Source organism: Harpia harpyja, chromosome 16, assembly GCF_026419915.1.
Source record: "Harpia harpyja isolate bHarHar1 chromosome 16, bHarHar1 primary haplotype, whole genome shotgun sequence".
NCBI classification, from domain to species: Eukaryota; Metazoa; Chordata; class Aves; order Accipitriformes; family Accipitridae; genus Harpia; species Harpia harpyja.
In genome coordinates, this window is record NC_068955.1 from 22,676,695 (window position 1) to 22,703,521 (window position 26,827).

Genomic DNA, 26,827 nt, shown 5'->3' on the forward strand with positions numbered 1-26,827 from the left:
TGTTTCTTTTAAAGACATATAGTCATTACAACTTATTAAGAATTAACTTCTATATGACACTATATGCAAGTTGCCAGTAATGATCAAAACTACCTTCTAGCTTTAATCAGCTGTCAAATTTCACATAGGTAGAATTATGAATTAGCAAATATTATATTACAGGCTGGGCTTTGGTTATTCTTGTTTTCTGTTTAAAGTTGGATTGACCTTCAGAAAACTGTGTTCATCTGAGCTTTGCATGAGTGAATCCACACAATACGTCATAAGAACTATGAAGATGTTGCAATCAGTAGGCTTTACTGCCTCCAGAGTTTGGACCAACTACTTCCCTTCAGTGACGTGACTCTAATTACCAGCAGTAAGCAGAGCTGGGGTGTTTCCTACACGCAGTAACTTATTACTCAAATGTTGTTTATCTCAGAGGTAAAATATATGTAGCAGGTGGTACCAAAAGTAAATAAATCACCCACAGAGCAAAATAAGACTGGGAAAATCATAAAGGATATGAAACAACAAAGGGGAAGCATTGTATGCTTTTGGAGGCAGAGAGTTTATTTCCTTTGTTTTATGAAAACACTACTGAGGCTTACTTGTTGGTTGGCTGTGGTGCTATAAATAATAGCACAGGGAAATACAGAAGGCAGCTTTCTCTTCCCACATTAATAACCACCTCGATCAACTTGCTGAAAAGCTTTGGCAACATGTCATTGATGGGTCAATAGTCTTAGTAAATCACAAACACTTGGGGGATTTTTAAGTGTCGTCATGGTTGTTTCCTGAAATTCACCATGTAAGGTAACTCTTTAAGATTCCTTTCCAACAAAGGATTTAAAGCTACTGGTATAAACTTGCCTAAATTGTGAGTAGTAGCCTGTTACATATTGATGGTGGCCCCAGCACTACAAAATTGCGTGCATGTGTGGGACTTCACGTACACCAGTAGCCTCAAGGGTAGTAAGTGCATGAGCAAAATATAAAACCTATTATGTGTATACTGAGTTTCTAAGGTACATGAGCAGCATCAGGCAGGCAGAGATCTGTGTGCTGTAGATGAAAGCTAAGCCGTGTAAGAGCTGACAGGTTCTCTAAAGGAATGTGTGTAGATTTGGGGTCAGACCCTCTCTCCTGCAACTGGAGTTTATTACACTTACTCGATTAAATGGGTGAGGATGTTATGGAAGTCCTTGTCCATAAGCAGGGTGAGGTTTAGAGAAGGCACAGGGGGTTGCTCGGCAGTTGTGCTGTTGTCGTATGAGGGCAGAAGTCACGAGCCTTGCAGGGCAGCGCTGCTCTTGCATGCCCCGTCCTTCCCGTTCTCTGTGGGTTTCTGATGGTGGCAGGTGCTCTTGGGCCTGCCCTGGTGGATTCTCATCCTGCCCTGGTATTTCTATTTTGTGATTGAATGGCATTTGAATAGAATAGAATATTTTCAGTTGAAAGGGACCTACAATGACCATCTAGTCCAACTGCCTGACCAGTTCAGGACTGACCAAAAGTTAAAGCATGTGATTAAGGGCGTTGTCCAAATGCCACTTAAACACTGACAGGCCTGTGGCATCGACCACCTCTCTAGGAAGCCTGTCCCAGGGTTTGACCACCCTCTCGGTGAAGAAATGCTTCCTAATGCCCAGTGTAAACCTCCCCTGGCACAGCTTTGAACTGCTCCCATGCATCCTATCCCTGGATACCAGGGAGAAGAGCTCAGCACCTCCTTCTCCACTTCACCTCCTGAGGAAGCTGTAGAGAGCAACGAGGTCGCCCCTCAGCCTCCTTTTCTCCAAACTAGACAAACCCGAAGTCCTCAGCCGCCTCTCACAGGACATGCCTTCCAGCCCTGTCACCAGCTCTGTTGCCCTCCTCTGGTCGCATTCAAGGACCTTCACATCCTTCTGAAACTGTGGGGCCCAGAACTGCACACAGGACTCAAGCGGAGGCTGCACCAGCACTGAATACAGGGGGATAGTCCCCTCTTTTGACCGGCTGGTTAGCCTGTGTTTGATGCACCCCAGGGTGCGGGTTGCCCTCTCGGGTGCCGGGGCACGCACTGCTGACTCCTATTGAGCCTGCCCTCAACCAGCACACCCAGACCTCTTTCTGCAGGGCTGCTCTCCAGCCACTCCTCTCCCAATTTACACTTGTGCCCAGCATTACTCCATCCTAGGTGCAGGATCTGGCATTCGGACTTGTTAAATTTCATCCCCTTAATCATTGCCCAATGCTCCAGTCTATCTAGATGCCTCTGCAAGGCATCTGAAAGGTGCCGTACCGAGGCCATAGCAAATTGATCTCCTCTTGACTACCCACATATCCAATTCAGTAAGGAGAACGAGTAGAGATCTTCCCACAGTAATATGTCCTTATTAAACAGGTTCTCTAAAATGAGATCTAATTAGTCCTCAAGTCCACTTGCTTCCTGCCCTCGCTGCTGGTGAGTAGCAACAATGCTTGCGTTGGTGGTTGTTGATTAGGAGACCAGAGCAGTCAACAATCTTTTGGTTGCTAGATTAAATTGAAATCCCATTTGCTTTTACGTGGAATGTGAGTTCACATTCATTACAGGAACATTTCCTTTTAATAACATTTTTTAAAGCACGTACAAAGGTGCAATTTTCTTGTTTTGACTGCTTTAATGTTGACATAGATTGTTCCAATGGGTGGAGAACAGAAATCAACCAACCTGATGAATTTCAAGGTGTAGTTCAGGCTCAAGGATACTTTTCCTGAAATTCAACTACTTGCACTTTACGCATAGCCTTATTGTTTAACTGATTGCTCCAGCATTTAACTATTTCAGGGTAAACTTTCTGCTTCAGCTGACTTTGAATGCTTTCTTTTACCTAGGAGCTCATGGGTAATAAGTTGTATGTGGCCTAAAAGTTGCTCAGCATATTCAGAGGTACAGAATTTGGGGAGGAAAATTTTGTCTTCTGTGATCTTAAACAATACAAAGGAACGTAGTTTTGCTGTAGTAGCAAGTAATCTCACTTCTTGTATTGGTTTATAATTTAATGTACCATTTAGGACAGCATTGTGGTATGTAGTTAACAGTTTACTTTGCTGTTGCTACCCCACAAGTTGTGCAGATATTGAATAATATTTAAAAATCTTTTTATATTAAACAAAACCAAATAGTACAGAAATTTGTCCCTTGAATGGCCTTTGTCATCTTGACATACATATTTTATATCTGCCTGGATATTAAGTTGATTATGGGATAACTCTCAAAAGATAAGGGGAGCTATAAGGGCACCTGTAATGGGCTGGACATGTTCCCTTGAATTTTTTTTTTTTTATTAGCAAGAATATTTTTATCCATCATAATTTTTGAAAACACATCCACAACGGATTAAAGTTCTTTTTAAACTTGACAGAAAATGCTTTAAAATTATTTTAAAGTATCATGAATACCATTGCTTTTATGTTTTTCTCCTTTCTTCATGGTAACTTTGATATTTTAAAACCTTTCAATTAGCAAGAGTTGGTGTAGTGGCAGTAGAAAAATCATTTTACTGAGAAGTGTGGGAGATAAAATTTGGGCTCTGTGGGAGGCAAATAGAGCATAAGATATGAAATCATGGATCCTTTCGGGGAAAAAAAAAATGTCCTGACTTCAGAAGCAGAGTATCAGATCCCTGGCTGTACCAGGATGGCCCTTGCTGCCTTTGCTACCTGAGAGGTCGTGGGATCCTATATTGACTATAAAACTAAAATCAAAATCACTACAGAAAATTTGGTTTAGGGTAGAAAATATTTCTGTAAATCTATGAAGTCTTCACAGTCTTTTTTCCAGGAACAGAGAACTAGAGTACCTGCCTATCTGCCTGCCACGCACACGCACACACGTCTTTTTTCTTTTCCAGTCCCCAGGCATGTGTTTTGGCAAGGAAGCCTGGACCGTGCAGTCAGTGGTCTGGCTATGGTGCGTTTGGAGCCACAGCCTAAGGAACTGCAGTCTCCTTGCAGGCCTGTCTGTCTGATAAATTTGGTTAGAAACAGGCTAATATTTGTGGCTGCAATAGTGTGATGAAGCAGATTAAAGGAGATGTCCTCCTTTCATGAGCGTAATTTCTCCAGTTTTCCATGGTGTTAGGATGAGTCACTGGGGAGAGGGAGAATGGTTGCTCTGTGAGCATCGACAAAACGTTTCTGTGCGGGACTTCTAGTACGTTTTTGTAGAATGTTTCCTGAAATGCCACAGTTTGGTCCGTTAATGTGAAGTTTAGTCCCCACTCCGATTCTGAAATACAACAACAAAGTCCCAAGAAGTCAAAGGGAACAACGGGGTTTTTTTTTAAGCTGTCAGAATAGTCCAACCCTGATAGCCAGGCAGTAGTTCCCAGCTCAGCCTTTCGTGGACACAGTGGGAGGCCTTGTGCTGTGGGAGCAGTGTTTGCTCCCAGCAGCTATTTCTCCATCATCCGCAGGGAGAAGTGTGTGGGCTGCATGGAAGCCTTCTGTGGCCACCAGCTGGACCATGCTGATCATGCATGAACGTGCTTGTGCTCTGCTAGACGTTGCCTTTGCTCTTTCTCCTAGCCTCTCTTTATTGTTGTTTGTGTGTTTTCAGATCATTCTTGTCCTTTTCTCCTTAAGTTCTTTTTCAAGAATAACTAAAGCTCTTCCTTCTATTCTTCATCTTCTCCCCTTTTCTGGTTAGATGACTGTAGGAAAGGTCTCAAGTGCAGTTGGAGCTGTGGCTGAAGTTCTTGTCAATCTGTATGTGAATGATCACAGACCCAAGCCACAGCTTCCCCCCCTTGAACTGGTAAGACTAAACCCACAAAGAAACAATAACTTGACTGAAAAGAGTGGTGTTTCCAAAATGTCATCCTGACTTAAGACCCTGGTTGTGGAGCGCTTTAAGCATTATGAAAGGTCTTAGTCTAACGCTTACTAAGGAACCAAGTGCATATTGGCAAAATATGCTGATGTGTGGATGTGTTGGAAATGTTGCTCGCTATGTCTTCTATTTATGTTTTTATTACTTGTCTGTATGAATTAAAACTTCAGGAGGCTTTTATTAAATGTAATTACTTGTACAATTACTAACAGAAGATGATTATTAATCAGGGTGGCTTCTAAAGAAAGTTTTTTACAGTACATGTTTATGCAGTTATTTTTAACACACAAATGCTGAATCACCGTGCCTCATTTTGAAGAGAGCTGTTTTTAAACTCTGACACTGTTCTGTGTTGAATTCAGAAGCGGTCTCTGGAGAGAGCTACAGGTTCTCGCCCCATTCCTCATTTGCCATCTCTTGCCTCCACTGCTCAAAGCTGTCAGGTATTGGGAAGCAAAGTAAGATGTTGTGCTGTGGTGATGACACTTATTATTAGCCAGCACTAAACCCAATTGCTTCCACTTCATTGTAACTCTCTGTTCTATTAACATCATATTTTTAAAAATGCATTTGTATATTTTTCCATTTGCATGGTTGTTCATTTAGAAAGTTTCATGCTCTGAAATGATCCATCACAGCAAAATGGATTACTAATGGCAGATTTGGAATAGGATTCTCAATTCTTAAGCACAAGACAATGTGACAATGACAATTGTGACTTGCACTTAACATTGAGAAATTGTTCCAAGGCCTTCTTTTGCTGGCAAATTAAAGATGAGTTGTGTGGACTGATGTGCTGATGTCTGAATGTGCCTGGACTCTGCCAAGCCTGCGCCTCCTCTGTCCCATGTGTGGGACCTCTCCTGTGGCAGTGGGCATGGTGGAAGGGGAGGGAGATGGTGATGGCTGTGGTAGATACAGGATGCTCCTCTGTACCGACCTATAACTAAGCATAATACAACAATGCAAAGTAACATCCTCATACCTGCCTCTAATAAGAAAAGGGAAGCCCAGCGGCATCTAATCCATTTATAGTTTATTCTTCTGTACCTTTTGCATGTATATCCAGAGAGGATGAGATCTGTGGCAATTAAAGAATGTTAATTGCCAGCCCAAATTCAACAAAAACTTTCAAAATAGTTTCAAGTTGTTAATATGGATCATATTTTAAAGTCCAATGAGTTAAAAATATTCTGAATGTCTGTGGTAGGAATTTAATTGATGTTTAAAACAAACCAAGTCCCAGCTTGGGCTGTCATCTCAGGAGGAACATGGCTGAGAGGGGAAGCCTGTCTGCAGCGATGTAAATGGTAATTCAGACACCAGCATCGAAGACTGTCGGTTTTTTTTCCTGGGCCTTAAGGCACGAGCCTAAGTTTTCCTCTGGAGTGTGTATGAACTGAGTATTCAGGGTGTCTGTCGTCTTAGCTCCAAATGTGTGTCCGTTGTTCGAGGCTGGCGAGGTCTGCCTTTGCCCTCTTCTGAGAAACCGATGCGCAGAGCCGTGAGACGCGAGTGCCTGAGCCAGCGCGGTGCAGGGTGATGAGTGAGCGTTTGGAGCTGATGCTGCCCTTGTGCCCGAGTAAACACAAAATGTCGGTGAACTCCCAGAGGGAAGCTGGATGCAAGTCCAGCTGAAAACTCACCCCTTAAAGTCCTTGTGATGTCTGATTTATGAATTGCTGCATAAACCTACAGAATTGCAGCAAATGAGTAATAAAAAAGCTGACTGATGCTTGTCTTAATTGTATGTGGAGGGTGCTGTGTAAAACTTTGAGCAGCTAAAGCAGCTGCCCACTTAACAATTTATATCTGGGTGTAGTGCAACGGTTTTACGTGCATTTCTATTTTTATCTTTTAACAGGGATCTCTGCGAAAAGAATTTCCTCAGTCTATCGGGGGGAGTGACATTTGTTATTTCTGCAAAAAACGGGTATATGTTATGGAGCGGCTGAGTGCAGAAGGCCACTTCTTTCATAGGGAGTGCTTCAAGTGTGAAATATGCTCTACAACACTCCGTTTAGGAATTTATGCCTTTGATGTTGAAGAAGGTAATAGGAGCTATTTAAGAATATTTTAAAATGTCTGAGTATTGATGCTTTTAATGGAACTAGGGAAAAAGACCTAGCCAAGTAGCTCGGTCAGGAGGAGGTCTGCCAAGTATGTTGTTTGCGTCCATGCTGATCTTTGAGTCTTGTACTGGCAGTTCTAGTCTTTCAAAAGAATCCAGTTATGACAGACCTGAGCTTTAAATGAAGAAATCCTCAGTGGAAAATAACTTGCGTGACCAAAATGCAGTTTGTCCAATCACAGGTCAAAGCAGGGAGGAAAAAAGGTGATTTTTCTCCAACAGTACAGAATTATTCTCATCTCTCATTGTAACTGGCCATTAAATAATGTGATCTGTAAGGATAAGCCATGATAGTGGCAGATTTACATGGATGGGGGGAATATAGGTTATTTCTTTCAAGATGTTATGGCTCAGGAGTAGAAAGCAGTAGTACTGGCCAAGCAGCAATGTAATTTATTCCAGTCTGCTTTAGAATGGGGGGGTTGAGATCTTGGGCACTCAATCCCGCTTACAGCCTGCAGTTTGGAGATGGGGAATTATTTTTTGCCTTTTTTTTTTTTTTTTTTTTAAGTTTAGAAGAAAATTATTAAACTGAATTGAAATTCCCTTGCCACTTCCACGTGATTTGAGTAGATCGGAGTATTAACCTGATCTCCTTCTACAAAAGGATTAAAGACTCAAGGCCAAAGGTAGTTCTTTTGCAGTCCAGAGAATCTTCTGCAAAGACTTTTTTGAACTGATTATTTGACTTTTTGCTGCTTGATGTCTTGTGTTGGTTTCTGCTATTTATTAATCTTAAACCCGTGTGGCAGGTAAATGAACTTGCGTTGTTTAACAGATGTGCAAATCTGTGTACTGTAAAAGAAACCCATTCAGAGCGGTGAGCTATTCAGAGTCAGTGGCATGTTTCCCATTCCTTTTGCTGCCCCACCATTAATTATCCTGATTTCATCTTTTTATAGACACAACAGTGGGTTTTCAGTCTGTATACATATAGATAAAATAGCATATAATTTATTTTTTCTTTTGTAGGTAAATTTTACTGTAAACCTCATTTTACGCACTGCAAAGTCAGTACTAAACACAGAAAGAGAAGAGCAACATTACAAACCCAAGGAAAGGTATGTATTGGTTATATTACTAATGCAGGAAATGTTGAGGCAGCTTTATCTGGAGCAGGGTGCAATACTTGTGTATGTATGTGTGTGAAGATGTTTTCTACCTGATGTCCAGAAGTAGTGAAATTGAGAGAGTCCCTCGGGAGACGGTCCTGAAGGGCAAAGGGGTCCAGGAGGGATGGACGTTCTTTAAAAAGGAAATCTCAATGGCTCAGGACCAGGCTATTCCCATGTGCCGCAAGTCGAACTGCTGAGGAAAACGAGCGGCCTGGCTGAATGGGGAGCTTTTGCTGGGACTTAAGAAAAAAAGGAGAGTTTATCATCTCTGGAGGAAAGGGCGGGCAACTTGGGAGGAGTACAGGGATCTTGTTAGATCATACAGAGAGAAAATTAGAAAGGCGAAAGCTCAGCTAGAACTAAATCTGGCCACTATCGTAAGGGACAACAAAAAATGTTTTTACAAATATGTTAACAGTAAAAAGAATCCCAAGGAGAATATCTTTCCTTTAATGGATACAGAAGGGAACGTAGCAACCAGTGATGAGGAAAAGGCCGAGGTACTTAATGCCTTCTTTGCCTCAGTCTTTAGTAGTGAGTCCAGTCATCCTCAGGGTACTCCACCCCATGAGCTGGAAGGTAAGGATGAAGAGCATAACATACCCCCCTTAATCCAGGAGGAATTAGTTAGGGACCTGCTACGCCATCTGGACACTCACAAATCTATGGGACCTGATGGGATCCATCCAAGAGTACTGAGGGAACTGGCAGAGGTCCTTGCCAAGCCACTCTCTATCATCTATCAGCGTTCCTGGTCAACAGGGGAGGTCCCAGAGGACTGGAGACTTGCCAACGTGACTCCCATTTACAAGAAGGGTCGGAGGGAGGATCCGGGGAACTACGGGCCTGTCAGCCTGACCTCGGTACCGGGAAAGATTATGGAACGGTTTGTCTTGAAAGCAGTCACATGGCAACTCCAGGATAAGAGGGGGATCAGGACCAGTCAGCACGGGTTTACGAAAGGCAGGACCTGCTTGACCAACCTGATCTCCTTCTATGACCGGGTGACCCGCCTAGTGGATGAGGGAAAGGCTGTCGATGTTATTTTCCTAGACTTCAGCAAGGCCTTTGACACTGTCTCTCATGGCATACTCCTTGAGAAGCTGGCGTCTCGTGGCCTGGATAAGTGCGCTATTCACTGGGTGAAAAACTGGCTGGATGGCCGAGCCCAGAGGGTTGTGGTGAATGGGGTGAAATCCAGTTGGCGGCGGGTCACAAGTGGTGTTCCCCAGGGCTCGGTGTTGGGCCCTGTTCTGTTTAATATCTTTATTGATGATTTGGATGAGGGGATCGAGTGCACCCTCAGCAAGTTTGCAGACAACACCAAGTTGGGAGGCAGGGTCGATCTGCTTGAGGGTAGGGAGGCTCTACAGAGAGATCTGGACAGGCTGGATCGATGGGCTGAGGCCAATCGTATGAAGTTCAACGAGGCCGAGTGCCAGGTCCTGCACTTCGGTCACAGCAACCCCATGCAGCGCTACAGGCTTGGGGAAGAGTGGCTGGAAAGCTGCCCGGCAGAGAAAGACCTGGGGGTGCTGGTTGACAGCCTGCTGAATATGAGCCAGCAGTGTGCCCAGGTGGCCAAGAAGGCCAATCGCATCCTGGCCTGTATCAGAAATAGTGTGGCCAGCAGGAGCAGGGAGGTGGTTGTTCCCCTGTACTGGGCACTGGTGAGGCCGCACCTCGAGTCCTGTGTTCAGTTTTGGGCCCCTCCCTACAGGAAAGACATTGAGCTGCTGGAGCGTGTCCAGAGAAGGGCAACCAAGTTGGTGAGGGGCCTGGAGCACAAGTCTTATGAGGAGCGGCTGAGGGATCTGGGGTTGTTCAGTCTAGAAAAGAGGAGGCTGAGGGGAGACCTTATCGCTCTCTACAACTACCTGAAAGGGGGTTGTAGTGAGGTGGGTGTTGGTGTCTTCTGTCAGGTGTCTGGAGATAGGACGAGAGGAAATGGCCTCAAGTTGAGGCAAGGGAGATTTAGGTTAGATATTAGGAAAAATTTCTTTACTGAGAGGGTTGTCAAACATTGGAATGGGCTGCCCAGGGAAGTGGTTGAGTCACCATCCCTGGAGATACTCAAAAAGCGAGTGGACAGGGTACTCCAGGACATGGTTTAGGGGGCATGGTTGATGGTTGGACTCGATGATCTTGAAGGTCTTTTCCAACCAAAATGATTCTATGATTCTATAAAATCAATACTAAAATATAACTTCCTGGTTCTGTTAGTTTGGCATATTTATAGTCTGGTTCTCAATGGAATTTAGCTTTTCCTATACAAAGTAAAGTTGAACTTAAGAGCAATTGGAAGTGAAAATATATATGAAGACTTGAAAACAGTAACGGAAACTGGGCTTTTCCGTATTTTAGAAGTATCTTTAACTTTTTTTTTTTTTTTTTAATGCTTTATATAAGGAGGCAACAGAAGCATGGAAGAAAGAGGAACCCAAACCCACAGAGACCACCACAGAAAGCACTTTGTCTACTGCTAGCAGTCCAGAGGACAGGTCCCCAGGTATCCTGACTTCCTTCTTTAGGGGCACGCTAAGCTGGCCCCTTCGGGTGACAAGGGATCTGCTTGACATCCCCAGACGCCTGTCTAACTGGATGCATGGTTTTCTGCACGCTACCAATCTTCATTTCAGGGACAATGCATATAACTATACCTACTTGTATGAACTCTTGAGCCTTGGTGTGCCATTCCTCTGTGCTCTTCTAGAGGTACTTGCTCATATGTACCGGGAAGCAGAGCTATCACTTGAAAATGTGCTTGAATGGGTGAAAAAATTCTATAGGGTTTAAATTCTTCTAAGTGTCTTGCTCAGTTGTGCCTTTCAGATTTTCAAAATTAACAGCCTCATTGTTTTCTTGAGGGTTTTTGTTTGGTTGCTTTTTTACTTTTCATGCAATGAACGGTGGATTCCTTCTGCTATAAATGAGGTGCAATCAAAATTTTCAATATAAAATGTACTGTATGTTAGAGCATGAAGGGCAGTGTCCAGACACATTTCCAGAACACGGAGACAGATGAAGGATGTTTTGTAGATTGTTTTGGTTTGTTTTTTTTCTTCCCCATTTTATCCTGTAATCAGACCATTGGGAGGGTGGTACATTTTAAAACCATCCTTCCCACCCTACCCCCTTTTTTCTTTTTTTCATTAGACCAAGAAAAAATGTGTGTTCTTTCAGATATTTGGGGAATATTTATGACAAATGACTGGGTTTTGAAACCTGAATATGGCGCATATCTTTTTTTTTTTTTTTTCCTTGCTTTCATCTTTGCTCTGGGTTATGAGGTTTATAACTTGCATGAATATGTTTAAAAAAAATCATGTAATTAATTCACATTGCTCCTAGTCATGCCTTTTACATTCTCATATGTGATAGATACCCTTTGCTGATAGTGCGTATAATCTGTACTACTAATTTATTCAAAGCTTTGAAATAAATTTGAAGAGCAAATCTTAGTGGAGTAAAGGCTTGATTGAAAGTGTAAGTCAAAGGAACTGGTAGTGTAATGAGACCTGACCCATTCCTCAAGTTGAGGCTTCCTCATTAGGTGGCTGATTCGAGGAATATCAATTTATGGAGCACTCATCTGTAACTGAAATCACTGCTGTTGTGCCTCTGGGTAGGCACTAGTCCTATTGTCTTTTGGAATTTTTTAAAAATACAAGTTTAGAACAAACAACAAAAACCTACAAATGTATTCTAAGGAGATTACTTCTTAGTTGGGTATTTCATTTTGATGTGTAAAGCTGATGGCAGAAAGGTGAAATTCTATTATTTGGAGCAGCTGTTAAGTAGATTTCTTTCAGATGTCTCTCAACAAGGTCTACCTTAATCAGAAGGTGTCAGGACAGGTTAAATAAGCTATTGAATAGCTTAATAGCAAGGAGACACCAACATCCCAAATTCTGACTGCTTTCAACCTAGTTAGCCGGTGAGGTAAGCATGCTCCCTGCCTCTCAAATACTTAAATGTTTAAATTCAGAAGTTAACCAGGAAATAGGTAAATACATAGACATGGTAATATATATAGCATAAAATTGAAAGCATCTGTAGCATTTATGTCTAGCCAAAAGAATGTGGCTTAATAGGGAATAATGTCGCATTCAGTTAGTACTAAAGTTGAGGATCATCTTCCAGTGGTCTTAAATGACTGTGCTGCTTATGGACTAGCAGTTTTTGATTTTTTTTTTTTTTTTTTAAACGTAATGTGGGAAAAGATGATTTGAATTGTTTTGTTTCTTAGGTATTAAAAAGAAATGTCTCTTCTGTTTAAAATAAATGACAAACTGGATTTTTCTTCTAGATAGTTTGACTTCCTTTAAACTACAAGGATAAAGCTTTTCACATTTTAGAGTGATTATGTATTTTGGGAAAAAATGGTGAGCACATGCACAGAACTTGAAAAAGTGCTTGAAAAAAGTCGTTTAGGTATAAGGTAGCATTCTTTAGAAATAAATTGCCATTAATGCTCAAACATCTATTCAGCAAAACTTTGCTAGAATATTGACTGGACACAGCAACAATTATAGTAACATGGTGGGCATCTGTATGTATGTAAAGAAATGTATCTGTAGCTTTTTTTATGGCCCTTAAAAAAAATGCTTTGGAACACTGTATACTTTTTAATTATTTGCTAATGATAGTAATTGTTTCATCCAAAAAAGGAAAAAATCTGCAGTGCATTTTACCATGTTACTCCTGCAACACACCAAACTGCTAAGTTCTACAGTTTTAAAATTTGGGCTTGCCATTAATTTTGATTTCAGTTTGTCAACAGCACAGTCTTTAGGAACACTTTTTCCTGAAATTTCCTCCTGCTGTTTACTACAGGAAATTTTCTCATTTCCAGCAGAGTGAGAATAATGGTAAACTTGCAGAAAATGGTGATATAGTAAGATACTTGGAAATCTTTGATGTCCAATGAATTTAAAGCAAAAGAATCTTACTAGTAGAAAGTTTAAAAATAAGTTAAAAAAATAATTTAAAATATAGTATTGGCTTTATATAGATATATAAAAGGGAATAAAATCCCTACATTCCCACAATAGAATTCAGGAACTTGCATAATGAAAACGTTTTCCTGAGGAATCTTAATTACACTGCATATTCCACTGGGATTTTGCAGGCGATTTTGTTGGGCAGGTTTTTTATTGGTATCAATCTAATTGATAAATTTTTTTTTTAATCTCTTCATATTAATATTCCACTAGTAAGATTCATACCTATTTGTCCTCATTTAATGAACAAAGGCAGTTTCATTTTGGCCAATTCTTCTTTGTGCCTACGTAATCTTTCTGATGCTTTCCTATATAACCAAGTTAAGTTCTGTGTTTTTTTTCCTGCTGTCTTCTCTGTCAATCTCCCTCGTTGCTTTTAGTCCAATTCATCATTCCGGTGCTGCACCCGCTCACTGGCTGAAGCCTTTCTGCTCTCAGGTGATTTTTTTTCTGCTTGCCAGTTCCAAAATTGTGTGACTAACACTGTTGTTTGACAGCATTTCATTGCGTGGTTTTTTTAAGACTTTTGGAGCAAACTGTGTGTCTGGTATATTAATGGATGTGCGCTTTGGCATGATCATTTAACCTGTTGCTGAGTTCACGGTTCTAGAAAAGGTAACGTCTGCGCTCTTTGTAGAGAATGTTTTTCTCTGTGTCTGTGCATGAACACTTCCTTGTGCCTTTAAGGTAAGTTAGGCAAGTAAATTGTTTCTTGAAAGAGCTAGTTAAAGCCTTACTTCTTTCAAAATATTGAAGGAAAGATTTAAAATAAGGTCAGGACAAGATTAGCCAACTGATTCTCCTGGTTAGCATGAGCACCTATTTCCATTGAGCTCGAATACGCAATGAGCAAGCAACGTTTGAGCACTGTGGTGCTTCCTAAGCACTTCTTTGCTTTCATACTGGAAAAGTATGATATAAAAGGATTCTGTTGAAAAAGTAGCCAAAGCGATGCAAATTCCAGTCTTCTACCCCAAGTAACATAGTAGGCAGGCCTAATAGCAGTACATGTGCATGCTATTTTTAGTCTGTAATATCAAAATGCCAGGTTTATATAACCAGAGTGTTTTGAATTGTTTTGTTAACGAATTAACTAGGCCCCATTTGCCATTCTGATGAATGGATTCGTCTTGCTGCATGAGACATTGCCACTACTCTCCATGACAAATTTATATGTATATTTTACATAAGTTCCAGTGTGTGTAATCACATGTTGATAATCTAGAAGGGGAAATGAATCCAAACAAGAACCAAGGGCTCAGTCTGACAAGCAAGTGCACTAAGGTTTTGGTCGACATGGTCATGACCTAGCCTTCCCTGCTGAGGATCCCTTTCAAAGGGAAGGGCCTTTGGGAATTGATCTAAGCACCAATTTTCGGGAGGGGCCAAACACCCTCTGCCACTTGCCCTGTTTCGCACGCCTCAGTGAGGAATGCGGAAGGGCTGCAGGGTCAGAGCCCCACGCTCCTTATCTTGCTGACCTGTATGTTTGCGTGACTAAAGCAATATTATTAATTTGTGTGGGTATCCTAAAATGTCTTGATGGCTTTGAAAGTCCCCACACTGTGCCCACGCAGAAACCTCTCTGTATTTTAAGCATCACTTCCTGCACAAATGGTTAGGACGTGACTTGCTGTGTATTTCAGGGCTACGGTGTTTTGTTACAAAGCTCAGCATGCTTTGAGATGAAGGCCGTGATGTGAAGGTCTGCCATTTCAAACCACTTCCCATTGCTGTGTTTTTTACCCCTGTTGCAGAGTCTTCCTAGCTCTTCCTGGCCAGTGAGGATTCTGTCCTTCTCCTAAATCTTCTGTCTTCATTTTACTTTATAATCTTAACTGAATATTTTTATTAAATAGTTTTTAATGCTGTATTTAAATTTTCACATGGAAATTCTGTATTTTGCACACAGTGAAAATTGTTTTAGCTTTATTTATGATACCTGCTGTAAACAAAAATAAATGTAGTTCTTTTTAAGTCTCCTTGTTTCATCTCTTCCTTTAAAAAATATTTCCTGAGGACAGAGACTTAATAGTGACTTCACACTCATTTGCAAATTCCTCTTCTGGTGGATGCTGTTGCGTTATCTTTGTTGTGGCCTGACCCAAAGGCCGGAGAGTTTCACTGTGGTGGTGTAATCGCATGTGTGTCCCTTCTGAAAGGGATATACGTCGGGGTCCTTGAGAAGTTATCCCATCTGCTGCAGATCAGGAGGTGCCTGGTGTTGGGATTTATCCTTCCTGGGAATGCTAAATTGGTGTTGGTGAGCATGGGGGTTGCTTGTATTGCATACACAAATGGCACTTCTCTTCGACTTCTATTACCTTTCCCTATGTTTTTATTTTACATATAACAAATGTCGTAAAGGTCATGCTAAGTTAACGTGTTTGGGATTTTATATCGTGTACAGGAAAAGCAGGTAACAACTGTGGGTAAAGCTTTACCTTTGCTACTGGCTCTGGAGTGCTATTTGCAAGCTCCCTCTATCTTCTGGACCACTGGAAGCTATAGCTAATGGTGATCTATTATCTGTTAACAGTGGCCTTGTTTTATTTATTTATTTAGCCTTCTTTTGCTCTGCCATGGCTTTTTTTAATTTTCATTTTTGTTTTTAAAGCTGGTGTTGTGGTTCTTTTTAAACAGCAGGTTTTCCAAAAGAGCTTTCCTAAGTAGTCCTCCCCTTCATCTTCTTTCTTTTGCTTGCTCTGCAATTCTTAAGCTATAATCTCCTCCTTTGTATTTCAAGAAAAAAAAACAAATCCCAGAAAGAATAGTCCCAATAATTTAATGGAGAGATCGTGTGATGTGTTTTTTTTTTAAAGTTAATTCAAACTGAGCCTCACTAGGGTTCTTTGAATGACAGAAATGAATTTTTTGAAAGTGTTGCAAAACACAATGTTGCTAAAGAACACCGAATGTTATTCCCAATGAACTATTCCATCATCCCTGCCAAAGAAAAAGCACCATGCACAGTAGGAAGTTTGCTGTCTGAGGGGGAGATGATTTACATAATGAAAACATAGGGCAACAAATACCATTTAAGACAATACTTGGCACTTCCTTAATTGCAATGGACAAAGCAATTCGGGTAGAACTAAATTTACTCTTTGCACAATTTACAGTTTTGGAGCAGGCTCATTTCTGCCATCTTTACTTGATCATTTTAGGCAGAGGCAGTGGCATGGAAACATCAGAAGAGGTTTTTGTGTCTGCAGAAGGTGATGATTGTTTGGCACTGAAGCTTTGAGAGGCATCAGATGTTCATGCTGTTCTCATAAAGTTTCACTTATTCCTGCTAAAATATCAGTACAATAACTTGGAATTGGGGTAATGTTAGAGTCTAGGTTTGTTGTAATTGTGTTTCTCGTGGTGGCGTAGAAGTCAAATCACTAGCAAATCCTATCACTAGAGGGACATGCCTAGCAGTAAACAGTCCATACCCTGGAATGTTAGTGGACGAGACAGGACACAGTATACAGAAAAGAAGTAAAACAGACAAAATGAGCAACCTGAGGGGAGCAAGTTCGTGTTAGGTCCCTCTCAGTCAAGATCATTACACGATAAAACTAAATATTCCTTGTTTTGCTCCTAGTAATGCTGCTAAAGGAAGAGAGTAGTGGGTTAAGTTCTGTGCAAATTTAACAAGCCTAATTTGGGACTCCTGTCCTCCTCTGGCCATGTGAGCAGACCTCCCTGTGAGTAGGAGGCCTGAATCCTTCTATTGCTCTTGTGTTGAGCTCTTTCCAAAAGCTCCAGTGCTCACAGTCTCCAGCAAGCACGTGCTGTTATAAATGCACACCAAAGCAGTAATGCTTTGTCCCTTCGCATAGCTGGAATTGGCAGCGGTGCTGGTTTGAAAGGCAAACAGGCTGCTACTCTGGTCTTGAGCTGCCGCTGAACTGGGTGCCTTCCAAAAATCGTGGTTTCGGAGCAGATGATACTAATGCCTCTTTCCATAGTTAATGCTTTCTAAGACTTGGAAGCTACTTGATGTTATAGATGCCATTGTAGCACTAGAAGTGCAGAGGTGACGTTTGCTGTGTCTGGCAGGCACAGGAGTTGCTCTTTCTTCCTCTTTATACTGGTTCAAATGGGTTCTGAATTTGTCTGTTGTCACTAGGGCAATTTGGATTGGAAATATGTACACAGATGTGCTTTTTTTTGAAAAGCCAGGCTAATCTTTCATTCTCAAAGCAAGGCAGCATTACCTGCCTAGATGTCCATTAATGAAAATCAAACGTGTTGGGATTCTGTAAAGGTAACCTTCCTTTATTATAATTATGTTAATGCTTTATAATGAAAAAGATCTTGCTGTTTTTAAACATACTTGATTTGAAAAAATGAGTACAGACAAAACTTCTTAAAATTGCTCAGATTGAAACATCAGCCTTTCATTAACTCTACCAAGAAGAGTAATTTTTGTTCCTCTCGGTTTCTTCTAGATTGCTACAGCTATAAAATGCCAGTGAAAGTTGCTTCTGTATGTATTCCAACCTCAAGCAAGGGCTATGGTCTGTGTTTTCCCACAACATTATGGCAATTAGTTTCTATAATGGGCTTTAATTCACTGCTGGCTCACTCATTCCTCACATTCCGATCAAAACAATGAGTTCTGAAATGAACTGAATTCTGCATTAATATTCATGTTTTTGAAGGCATGATATGTTTGCAGAGGACTTGATTTTTTTTTTTGCATGAAAGATCATGTCACTGAAGATCAGAAGACATTTTGTATTAGTGCTTGATCCAAGTATACATATTAGTCATGTAAATATTTCCCTAAGTCTCTTTCCTTTTCTTCATGAACTGTGTTAACATAAGAAGAAGGGAGGCTTTGATCTCATCTCATCAGGTGGTGGGCTCCAAACTTGTTTGAAATTGATGGAATTTCTGATATTTTTTTTTTTTTAAATGTGAAATTACAAAGAAATTTGCATGTTGCTGTAGTCTTGAATTTGCTCTTCCAGCATTTATTCTGCAGGTATTCATTCACGTCTTTCTTTTAAGGTTTTTGATGCTTTGAGTCTGTGTGCAAAAAATATTATTTTGACAGACACTGATCACTCGAGGGATTGAACTGTTGTTGCTGCACTCTGAATTCACAATTACTACATGCATTAATATACCAGACTAACACAGATTGCTCGATAAAATATGTATTTACTCTAAAATTACGGAAATAGTGGGTTGTTACAGCAGTTTTTGTTTGAGAAGCAATTTTCCATAAAGATACACATTCAATATATGTAGTAGGTTTTCACTGAGTTGCTTTTTCCTTTATCTGTATTAATTTTTGCTTAGTTTGTATTAGAGCGTTAATGTGCACCATCCCGGATGCATTCAAAAGTCGTGTGCTTTGGGCTTTGTCTTGCTTTGCCGATTTCAAATTCCCTGGTTATGTTTCATGCCTGAATTCAGAAGTGTCTGTTGTCGAGTAAGTAATGGATACTTGGCAAAAGTGTTGTCCTGCTGAAGAACTTGTGTAGATGCTGGCGTGGGCCCACAGGGGAGTGGGAGAAGGTGGGCTCCTGGTGTGGGGATGGAAGGAGGGGGCCGTGGAGGAGCCTGTCACTGGGCCGTGGGTGGAGAAGGGGCGGCAGGAAAGCGTTTGTAGGCGCTGGTGGTTGGCAGCCAGGCGGGCGGTCTGGTCCCACTGCCACAGGGAGCAGTGTCCCACCCCGTGGATGATGGGAGAGCCGGTTGCCTTTTTTCTTTGCCATTTTTAGCCACCATAACATGGAAATGACTTCTGTAGACGTATGAAGCAAGCATGAGGAAAAAGGAGGAGAAATGTGGCAAGAACTGAAATCTGTGAAATGTCAGACACCGTATCTTTTACAGCAGTCCTTTTTCAAGGACGAAAAACTGCCTGGCGGTTTCTCAGGCGTGATGAAAAGTCCAAGTTTGGACAGGACATCAGTTTGGGAATGCTGCTAGGAGCCCTATAGCCTCCAAAGGCAGATCTGTGAAATACCTTAATGGGATGTCTTCAGCTTCAAACTGTAACACGGGTGATCCTCCCATGCAGCCTTACGTGTTTTGAAGCTCAGGTTACAGGGCACAGCTGAAGCTATAACAGGTTTGAGCTCGAGTTGCGCTCCAGTGTGGGCTGACAAGCAAGTGTATTACAGCAAGACTAAGGTCTGACCGATCCGGAGGTGTCATAGTTTCCCCCATCCCCTCTTGCAGCCCCATGTGGGCTGTGCTTCCCTGGTGAGCCCTTTCTGCTCTGCATCTCGTCCCTCAGCTCGCTGGGTTCGTTTCAGCTGTGCTTCCGCAGCACTGGTAGGAAGATGCCTTCCTTCTGCCCCCGCAGCTTGCTTAAAGCACTGCTATATTATAAGCAGGACTTGTAAATTATTTTTTTGGTTTATTATACAGTAAGAAGTCAGAGAGGCAGTAAAGTGTGCTGGGTGTGCTACAGATCAATTTGTGGTCTGCTGACTGAATTTCTTAATGTCAGTTTTTGATGCCAACCGGTGTTTGCTTTCACCATCAGAGCTGCCTACATTTATGAGTAACTCCACTTTAAAATTGTTCACTCCTGTCATTGCCTTAGTCAGCAGCTCCATACAAGGCCAGGCAGAGGTCTGCTCATCCTGTGAATGAGTTATGGGGTGACACAGTTTAATGGCAGGCCAAGAGCCTCAGGATTGCTGGCCAGGAAAGCAGGATGCAGGTTAGGCTGGGATCTTTTTTTCTGGGGGGGGGACAGACACCGTGTTGTATTGGGCCAGTTGCACAGTGGGGAGAGTGAGCCATGTGCCAGCCCTGGGTGCCCGGGCACCTGCCTCCTGCTGATAAGAGCAGCACTTGAGATTTCAGTGGTGCTTTTCACCTGAGGACCTGAAAGCCCTTTGCCAGCCTGGAATGGCTGGGGCAGCTGTGGGTAAGTACTGCTCCTGCTTCACAGCCATCAGGGAGTCACAAGAACGTGATGTGTCGGAGGTGCTCAAACATCACATCCCAAATGTAGGTTGCAACACCTAATTCCAGTCAGTTTCCTTCTCTGCCCCCCACCACCACCCCCCCGAACAAGGCCTGCATGCAGATATGCAACATGGGAAGGTCTGTAAGAAATCAGTCATTTTTTTGTCTGCTTTTCCTGAGCCGCAGAGCAGGTGCTGAGCTGCCTGCCCTCAGGGCAGGGCAGTTGTGGCAGGGTCCCCTTTCACTGCTAGCAGCAGGTATGAACAATTTCTTACCCCTTCCAAGGGCCCAGCCGGGGGGTCTCCACCCAGTCAGCCACCAGACCTTGTGTTTGGTGTGGGGGGACCCCCAAGCCGGGCAGATCAGGGTGCTCTCGGGGGCATTTTCTGGACCAGCCTCCCTGCAGAAACTTTATTCCTGACCACCAGTACGCTGGGTGTGTTGTGGCCCAAAGCAGAAAGGTTGATATAATTTTAAAATTTGTTGTTTCCTGGCTCTGTTGCGTTTCTGTTTTTCATCTGCCTTCAGGGATGTTCTCTGGGTTTGTATTAGTTTAAGTTTTAGTACTTTGGTTAGCTCGGCAAGGCTCGCTTTTTTCTGCTCGTGCAGGGCTCCCGTTTGGTCTGACTTGCCTTAGCCAAGAAATACCGGGAGAGCTCTCACTGTGCCTTGCTTAAAAATGAATTCCCTTCTCATGACTTAAAACCAGCTAAAGAGGAGGAGGGAGGATAAACGTGAATGATTCTGGCTGCTTATGGCACGGCAGCATTCACTTGATGGGGAGGCTGCTGCAGCTGGCTCGGTTGGGGATTTTTCAGTGGAGCATCTTTGACCATTTTTGTCCAAGACAGACAGAAGCACGCACACAGCAGCCGCTCCTGAGCAAAGCTGATAAAATGCAGCTGCCCTGAGCCAGCTGGTGTCCGAGGCACTTGGCCCAGCGCTCCCGGTGGGGAGGGGGACGTCGTTTGGCAGAGCTCAGGCTTTATGCCGGCACGGGCGGCGCGTGCTCTGCCCAAGGTGGGGGGAAACAGCCAACCCGGTCCAGCTGCCCCAGTGGGGGCTTGGCTCTGCCCAAATTTGGCTGGTTCCCGAGCCCTTGTCATCTCCTTGCCAGGTCACAGTAATGTGATTTGTCTGATGCTGGTTTAGCAGATGACTCGAGAGCAGCAGCAGCCCGTACAGAAAGTCAGGCTGCCTTGTCAAGTAGGACTCGCCAGTATGAATAACATCTGCTTACGTTGGCCCTGGCGTTATCAGTGGGGGCACTCAGATGCTGGAACGATCAACGCCTTATAAACGGTAATCATAGAAAGTGCTGAGAGCAGTCTGCGAAGCCCTGGGTGGGTGAACGCTAAGCCCCTTTGGAAGGGGTTTCTCCTTTGCCGCGTGTGCGGTGGCACGCTGCTCCTGGGCAGGTTTCTGAAAGGGAGCCGTGCCAGGGACTGTCACAGGACCATGGTGTTTTCATCACCTAAGCAGAAGCCATTGCAATCGCACTGCCAAGCATGGCATAACATGGAAATAGGTTTCGGTGCTTCTCTGTGCAGCCCTGAATTGGCACGGTGTGCCTGAGACACCAGCTTGTAACTCAGCACCTTTCCCTCATTAAATTGGGCTGGTGTGTTGGCAAAGCCTTTGGGACCAGGAGGAGGGATGTGATGATACATTTATCTGTTTTGGGGTAGCAGAGGGAGCTTGCCTGCTGGTAGACTGCATTTAGCAGTTTGTTAGTCACGGAGGGGCAGTAAACAGCTCTGAGATTTGAGCTTTCAAAAATCTGAGCTTGAGCTTTTTGGCAGAGCGGTCTAGTAGAGCTGGCACGGTGGTGCCGAGACCGTGAGACAGCATCAGTCCTGGATTTGGGTCTGCGCAGCTCTGTGCCCTGTGCAAACCCTCCCCGGTCCCTGCGGGGGCTGGCAGTGATGCCCTGCGACACAGGGAGGGGTTTGCTCTCTTCCAGCATGAGGCCGACGGGCCCGTGCAGCTCTGCTGCTCCTGTTTAGCTGGAGCAAAACCGTCACAGGTGCCTGGTAGCCGTGGGGAGACCTGCCCTGTATTTCCATGGGTACAAACTGCCTTAAAATCAGTCCAGGAGAAAATGACTAACAAAACTAATTGCAAGCTTTCAGGGCTTTAAGAATATTCACGTAGCTCATGTCTGTAATATGCAGCATATTACAGACAAGAAAGACCTCTCCGCTGCTGTGCTTGGCTGTCAGCTTTGCCCTTGTACCTGAGGGAGGGAGGCAAACCGAGGTATTCATAAAAACACTCGAGATCCCTGATCCCGCATGCTGAGAGATTTCCGTATCCTTGTTTCTGGGCTTTGGGATGACTTGAGGGGCTGTCCCCGCTGCAGAGCTGGGTCGTGGCTCTGCACGCACGGTCTCGCTGCCATGCCCCCTCCTTGGCCACTCCTGCTGGGCGCAGAGCCTTTGCAGGAGAGTGGTGCTGCTTGAAGGCCCATTAGATGCTGACATGCATCCAGACCACTGAGGATGCTGGTACAAAAAGTTACTTAAAAAGGCAAAAATGCTTTTTAGGTTATGGTGGATCATCACCGGGTGTTACTCTGTAAGCGTGCAAATTTTACAAGCCTGTCATTGAGAAAATCACCGTTGCAATGATCTTTCCGTGAGCAGAAGAACCATACTGAATTTGCATGCTTTTTGCTAGTGTGAAGCTGCCTTGAGCCTGTGTGCTTTCTTCAGGGCTCAGCCAGGGAGAGTGTCTCCAGGGAGATGAAGGGAAAGGTCTCTTAAAAACTTCTGCAGTAGGGCTGCTGCTGGACTTGTATATACATGGACCTCCAAATACCATCATTATATTCCTAATTAGAGGCTGCTACTTTGCAGAGCCATCAACAAACTACAGTTTGTTTCTCAGATTTGATAATCAGCTCAAAACAGGCCCCTGCCAAGTTACCAGCCCTGCCTGGCTCCTGCTTGGCAGCCGTGCTGAGATGGGAGCATCTTCGTGTAGCCCGTCCTCCCCTAAAGTGTGATGAAGGATTTGGAAGGGCTGGGGCTCTGGGTGCGGGCTGGCAGTCCAGCATGTGACCTTGCTGTGTCGTTCCAAAGGTTTGGGTTGCTTTGTTGCCTTCTCTGCTCCCTGGTACAAACTTCCCTGAGCCATCCAGTCTGCTCAGCCACAGTCTCTGCTAGGTCTGATGTGTGAATTCCTGCAAGTCCACCAAGAAGCCATGAACTGGCTGAAGATGGTCTTCCTGTCCAAATGTTCTCTCTATTTTACCTTTAGTGAGTAAATGACTGTGGTGTTTGGATTATTGTTGCTGTGGGGAAAACCTGAGGATTTGTGCTCTGTGACCATATCTGTTCAGCTGCAATAAGGCCCACCTCCAAGTTTTATAAACCTTCCTAGCGTTGCAGAGATCTTGTAACATCTTTGTCTCTCACTGGCTGCACCTCTGACTCATTCGAGACTTGGCGCAAAAATTGTCTCAAATGCAAGGGTGAGCTGGCACAATATTGAATCGGGAAAACTTGGCATGACACTTAATGGAGAATAAAAGTATGTTTTACTGGAAAGAGGTTTGCATCTGTGTGGGGGGTCTGCAGGGGCTGTTTGGCCAAGCCCATACATTGGAGTGAGTTTTGAACAGCCCTGACCTCCGGGTGAGCGCTGACCCGGATGCGAGCCCTGTGGATGAAGCTTTAGGAATACTTCTCGGTTACCACACGGTTTAGCTAAATCCTTGCCTTGTAAGGAAAACAGTTGTTTCTCTCCCTGTGTGAGGAGGATGAGGTGGGTTTTGAAATACAGATAAAGGAGAAATTGTTTATCCAAATTTTTCATCGTGTTTGAGTGGGCAGGCCAGATGAATACAGGATTGTTCTGTTGAAATCGCTGGCTGTTTTGCTGCCGTTTAAATAACGGAAGGCAGCTAAGCTCCACTGCTTGCATTAAAAAAAAAACCCAAACCAAAAAACCCCTAAAGCCGTGCTATTTGCTCTCAGTACAAGTCAGCCAAGGACTCTGATCAGGAGACCTCTGACTAAGGAGAGACACTTGCACTGAAGAGATGGGCAGTAGAGCTTGTGTGTGGAAGTGCTGCTGCCAGTCTGGTGCTAAAGCAAATAAACTCACTGCAGGCTTTGGCTGGGCAGGCAGCGTGTTCTCCAAAGGCCGGTTGCCCACGCCACGCCATGGTGCAGCGTGCCCTTCGTCAGTGTGTTCAGTGCCCTCGGGCTAGCGAGGGTGAGAACAACCTCACCTCCTCCTGCCCGCGCTGTGCCTGGCAGTGAAGTGCAGCCACTGGCCAGTGCGCTTCAACCCAGCCTGGTTCCCTCTCCGTTTGGGACCTGTGGTTTTGTCACGTGGATTAGGAAGAGGAAGCGTGAGGCTGGTTTTGTGGTACCGCAGAGCTGTTCTCATTGCTTTGGTGGGCAGAGCCCCTCCAAGCCTTCGTCTCAGGCCAGGTCCACCTGCTGTGGAGCCAGGAAGATGTCCCTGGCCCCAGAAGCTGCCCGGCTCAATACCAGAGCCAGCCTGTAGCTGGGTGAGGGCTGTCGAGGTTTGGAGCTGGAAGAGGAGGGAAGGGAGCACCCAGGAGCCTGCTGGCTAGCAGGTGGCAGTAGGGACATCGCCCTGCGAAGGGCCGCTGGGGAAAGGCGACCGGGAGGTAGGGGATCAGTTAGGCAAGGCACAGTGCACTTGGCAGGAGAGGAGACAGGAGAATCAGGAGATTCATGGAAACAACAGTGGAGTAAGGAGGAGGTTAACAACAACTTAAGGAATGGAAAACTTAAATTCTCTTAATCCCACCAGACCTTCAGACAGCAAGTCACAGTTGTGTAAGCGTAGTCCATAAAACAGACAGCATAAACACCGGGTTGCACAGGCTGCGGAGGACCTGCTGCTCCTTGCTCAGCAGAGCCGGGAGGGCTGCCCCGCCTGCTCGCTTCCCCTCACCCCTGCGCGGGAAAGCACCAAAGTGCATGGAGGATTTGGAAATTAGCACGTTAGCTCCCTGGCTCACTCATACTGGCTAGCTTAGGAAATTTCAGCACCTAAAAAACGCAAGTCAGTTGTTGTTAGGACGTTTCCACTTTGACTGGCCAGCAGTGTGCTGCGAGATATTTGTGGCGTGTGCTGCCTGTCCCTGCAGCCGTACTCGCGTGACAGATCTGGCCAGCTGACTGTGGCCTAAGATTAACGCCTTCCCATGTGTGGCTTGTCCGTGCCCCTCTGGGTAAATTATTTGAACGTTTTGGCAAAGGATTAATAGGGACTCCAGTCCAAAGTCTGCTACGGAGCAGGCGTACTCACTGCTGGAGGTCTTTAGCATGCCGAGACATAGATAGTAGGAAATCTGAAGTGAGCATGATGGAAATGAAGTAAGATCTTACGCAAATGCTATTTTGAGTGACTGTTTCCTGAGGACTGGGTTCTCCTCCGATAACGTCCGATGCTGCCCCACGGAGGTCAGTGGCACGGCACCAGTTCGCATCGGCAGGAGACGGCGCCGTGCCCTTTCCTGTCCCGCAGACCGGACGTCTCTCTAGTTTTTACATTGTATGAGTTTATCTTAGACAGTTCAATTCCTCTGACTCAGTCTCTTCGCTTCTAGTAGAAAATCTCCTGTGCTGGGGAGGAAATCTGATGTGGAGCGAGAGTGCTGGCTGGCCACGGATGTGCCTGCGGTGTCACAGGCTGCCTGGGTAATTCCAGATGAGTGGCTTAGTCCACCCGTGTGCCCCTTCCCCTTTGGCAATAATGATAAGGCCATTTTGTGTCTTCTGGTGAAGAAGTGGGATAATGTAAGTACAGCCAGGCACAGACGTATGAAAGGACTCAAGCACTAGCAAAATTGGATATCTCGGAGCTTATGTGGGAATTGCCACCTTGGATTTAGGAGCTGAATGTCCATCTCGATCCTTCTGCAAGAGCTTGAGTTTCCCCAGAAAGCAGGGATGGCAGGGGGGGCTGCTGCACGTGCCCAGAAGTGTCAAAGAACTCGGGCTTATCCCCTGCCTGAGCACAGCTCAGCCTCCAGCAAGGCTCTGTCTGCCTCCTCCATGAGGGCCAGTTTATCACCCAGCTCGGTGCATGACCGGTTAATTGCAATAGTCACTAGAGGTGCCAGTCTGAGGTGCTTAACTCTCAACCTGCAGTGTGGTGGGAATGAGGGCACTGAGGTTTAGAGCCTGGTTTCCACCCTGGAGTCAGATTTCCAAAAATTCAGTGTCCTCCCACTCAGCCTGGCTGTGCTGATGTCTCACTGAGGACCTGACTGCCCGTGCTGCAAGGGTGAGTGGCTGTCCAGGATTCAGGGAGAGCTGCAAGGCTTCCAGCTGGAATGGAGAGGTACGAGCGCTGCTTCTTATTTTGCCTAGCATCTGTTCAGGAGCATAAATGTATGCCTCACCTTTGTGTAAGTACTCAGCCTTTGGGCTGATTCAGGAAAAATTAGTTCAAACAGCCCTTCTTACCTTTTTGTGCAAAATAAGAGCTTTAAAGAAGTCCCGGCTTTCGTTTTAAAGTCCTTGTTTGTATCAGATCATATTTTTCCTTTTTGATACTCCTTTAAAATTAACGGCAGTGATGGCTAGCGGTGGAGTCGCAGCTGATGGCTGACTGGATTTGTTATTTGTTTGCATTGCTGTGGAGAGGCAGGTAATAATTGCCAGGCGGACCCCAGGCCTGTGGAGCCTCTAGGCTTTTGTTTGAATTGACCATGCTCTTTCTCTGCGGTGTTTACATGAATCCAGCAGCAGCTTGTCCCTGCTCTCTGTTCTGGGTCCGTACCCCTCTTGTTCTCAGGGATTGAAATCTCTCTCTTGCG

At 44.4% G+C, this 26,827-nt stretch overlaps 1 protein-coding gene across 8 annotated transcripts in view; it reads left to right on the top strand.

Moving 5' to 3' along the window:
• MICAL2 (microtubule associated monooxygenase, calponin and LIM domain containing 2) overlaps positions 1-26,827 on the top strand; it is a 122,345-nt gene that overhangs the window by 54,777 nt on the left and 40,741 nt on the right. For 4 of the 8 annotated variants that reach the window (XM_052810467.1, XM_052810466.1, XM_052810468.1 and 1 more), the window contains 3 exons: positions 6,705-6,891; positions 7,944-8,032; positions 10,496-10,595. In XM_052810467.1, coding sequence (XP_052666427.1) covers positions 6,705-6,891; positions 7,944-8,032; positions 10,496-10,595 — 376 coding nt within the window. Of the gene's footprint in view, positions 1-4,657; positions 4,766-5,202; positions 5,299-6,704; positions 6,892-7,943; positions 8,033-10,495; positions 10,596-26,827 lie in introns of all 8 variants that reach the window. The other 4 variants (XM_052810461.1, XM_052810462.1, XM_052810463.1 and 1 more) reach the window with 4 other exon arrangements.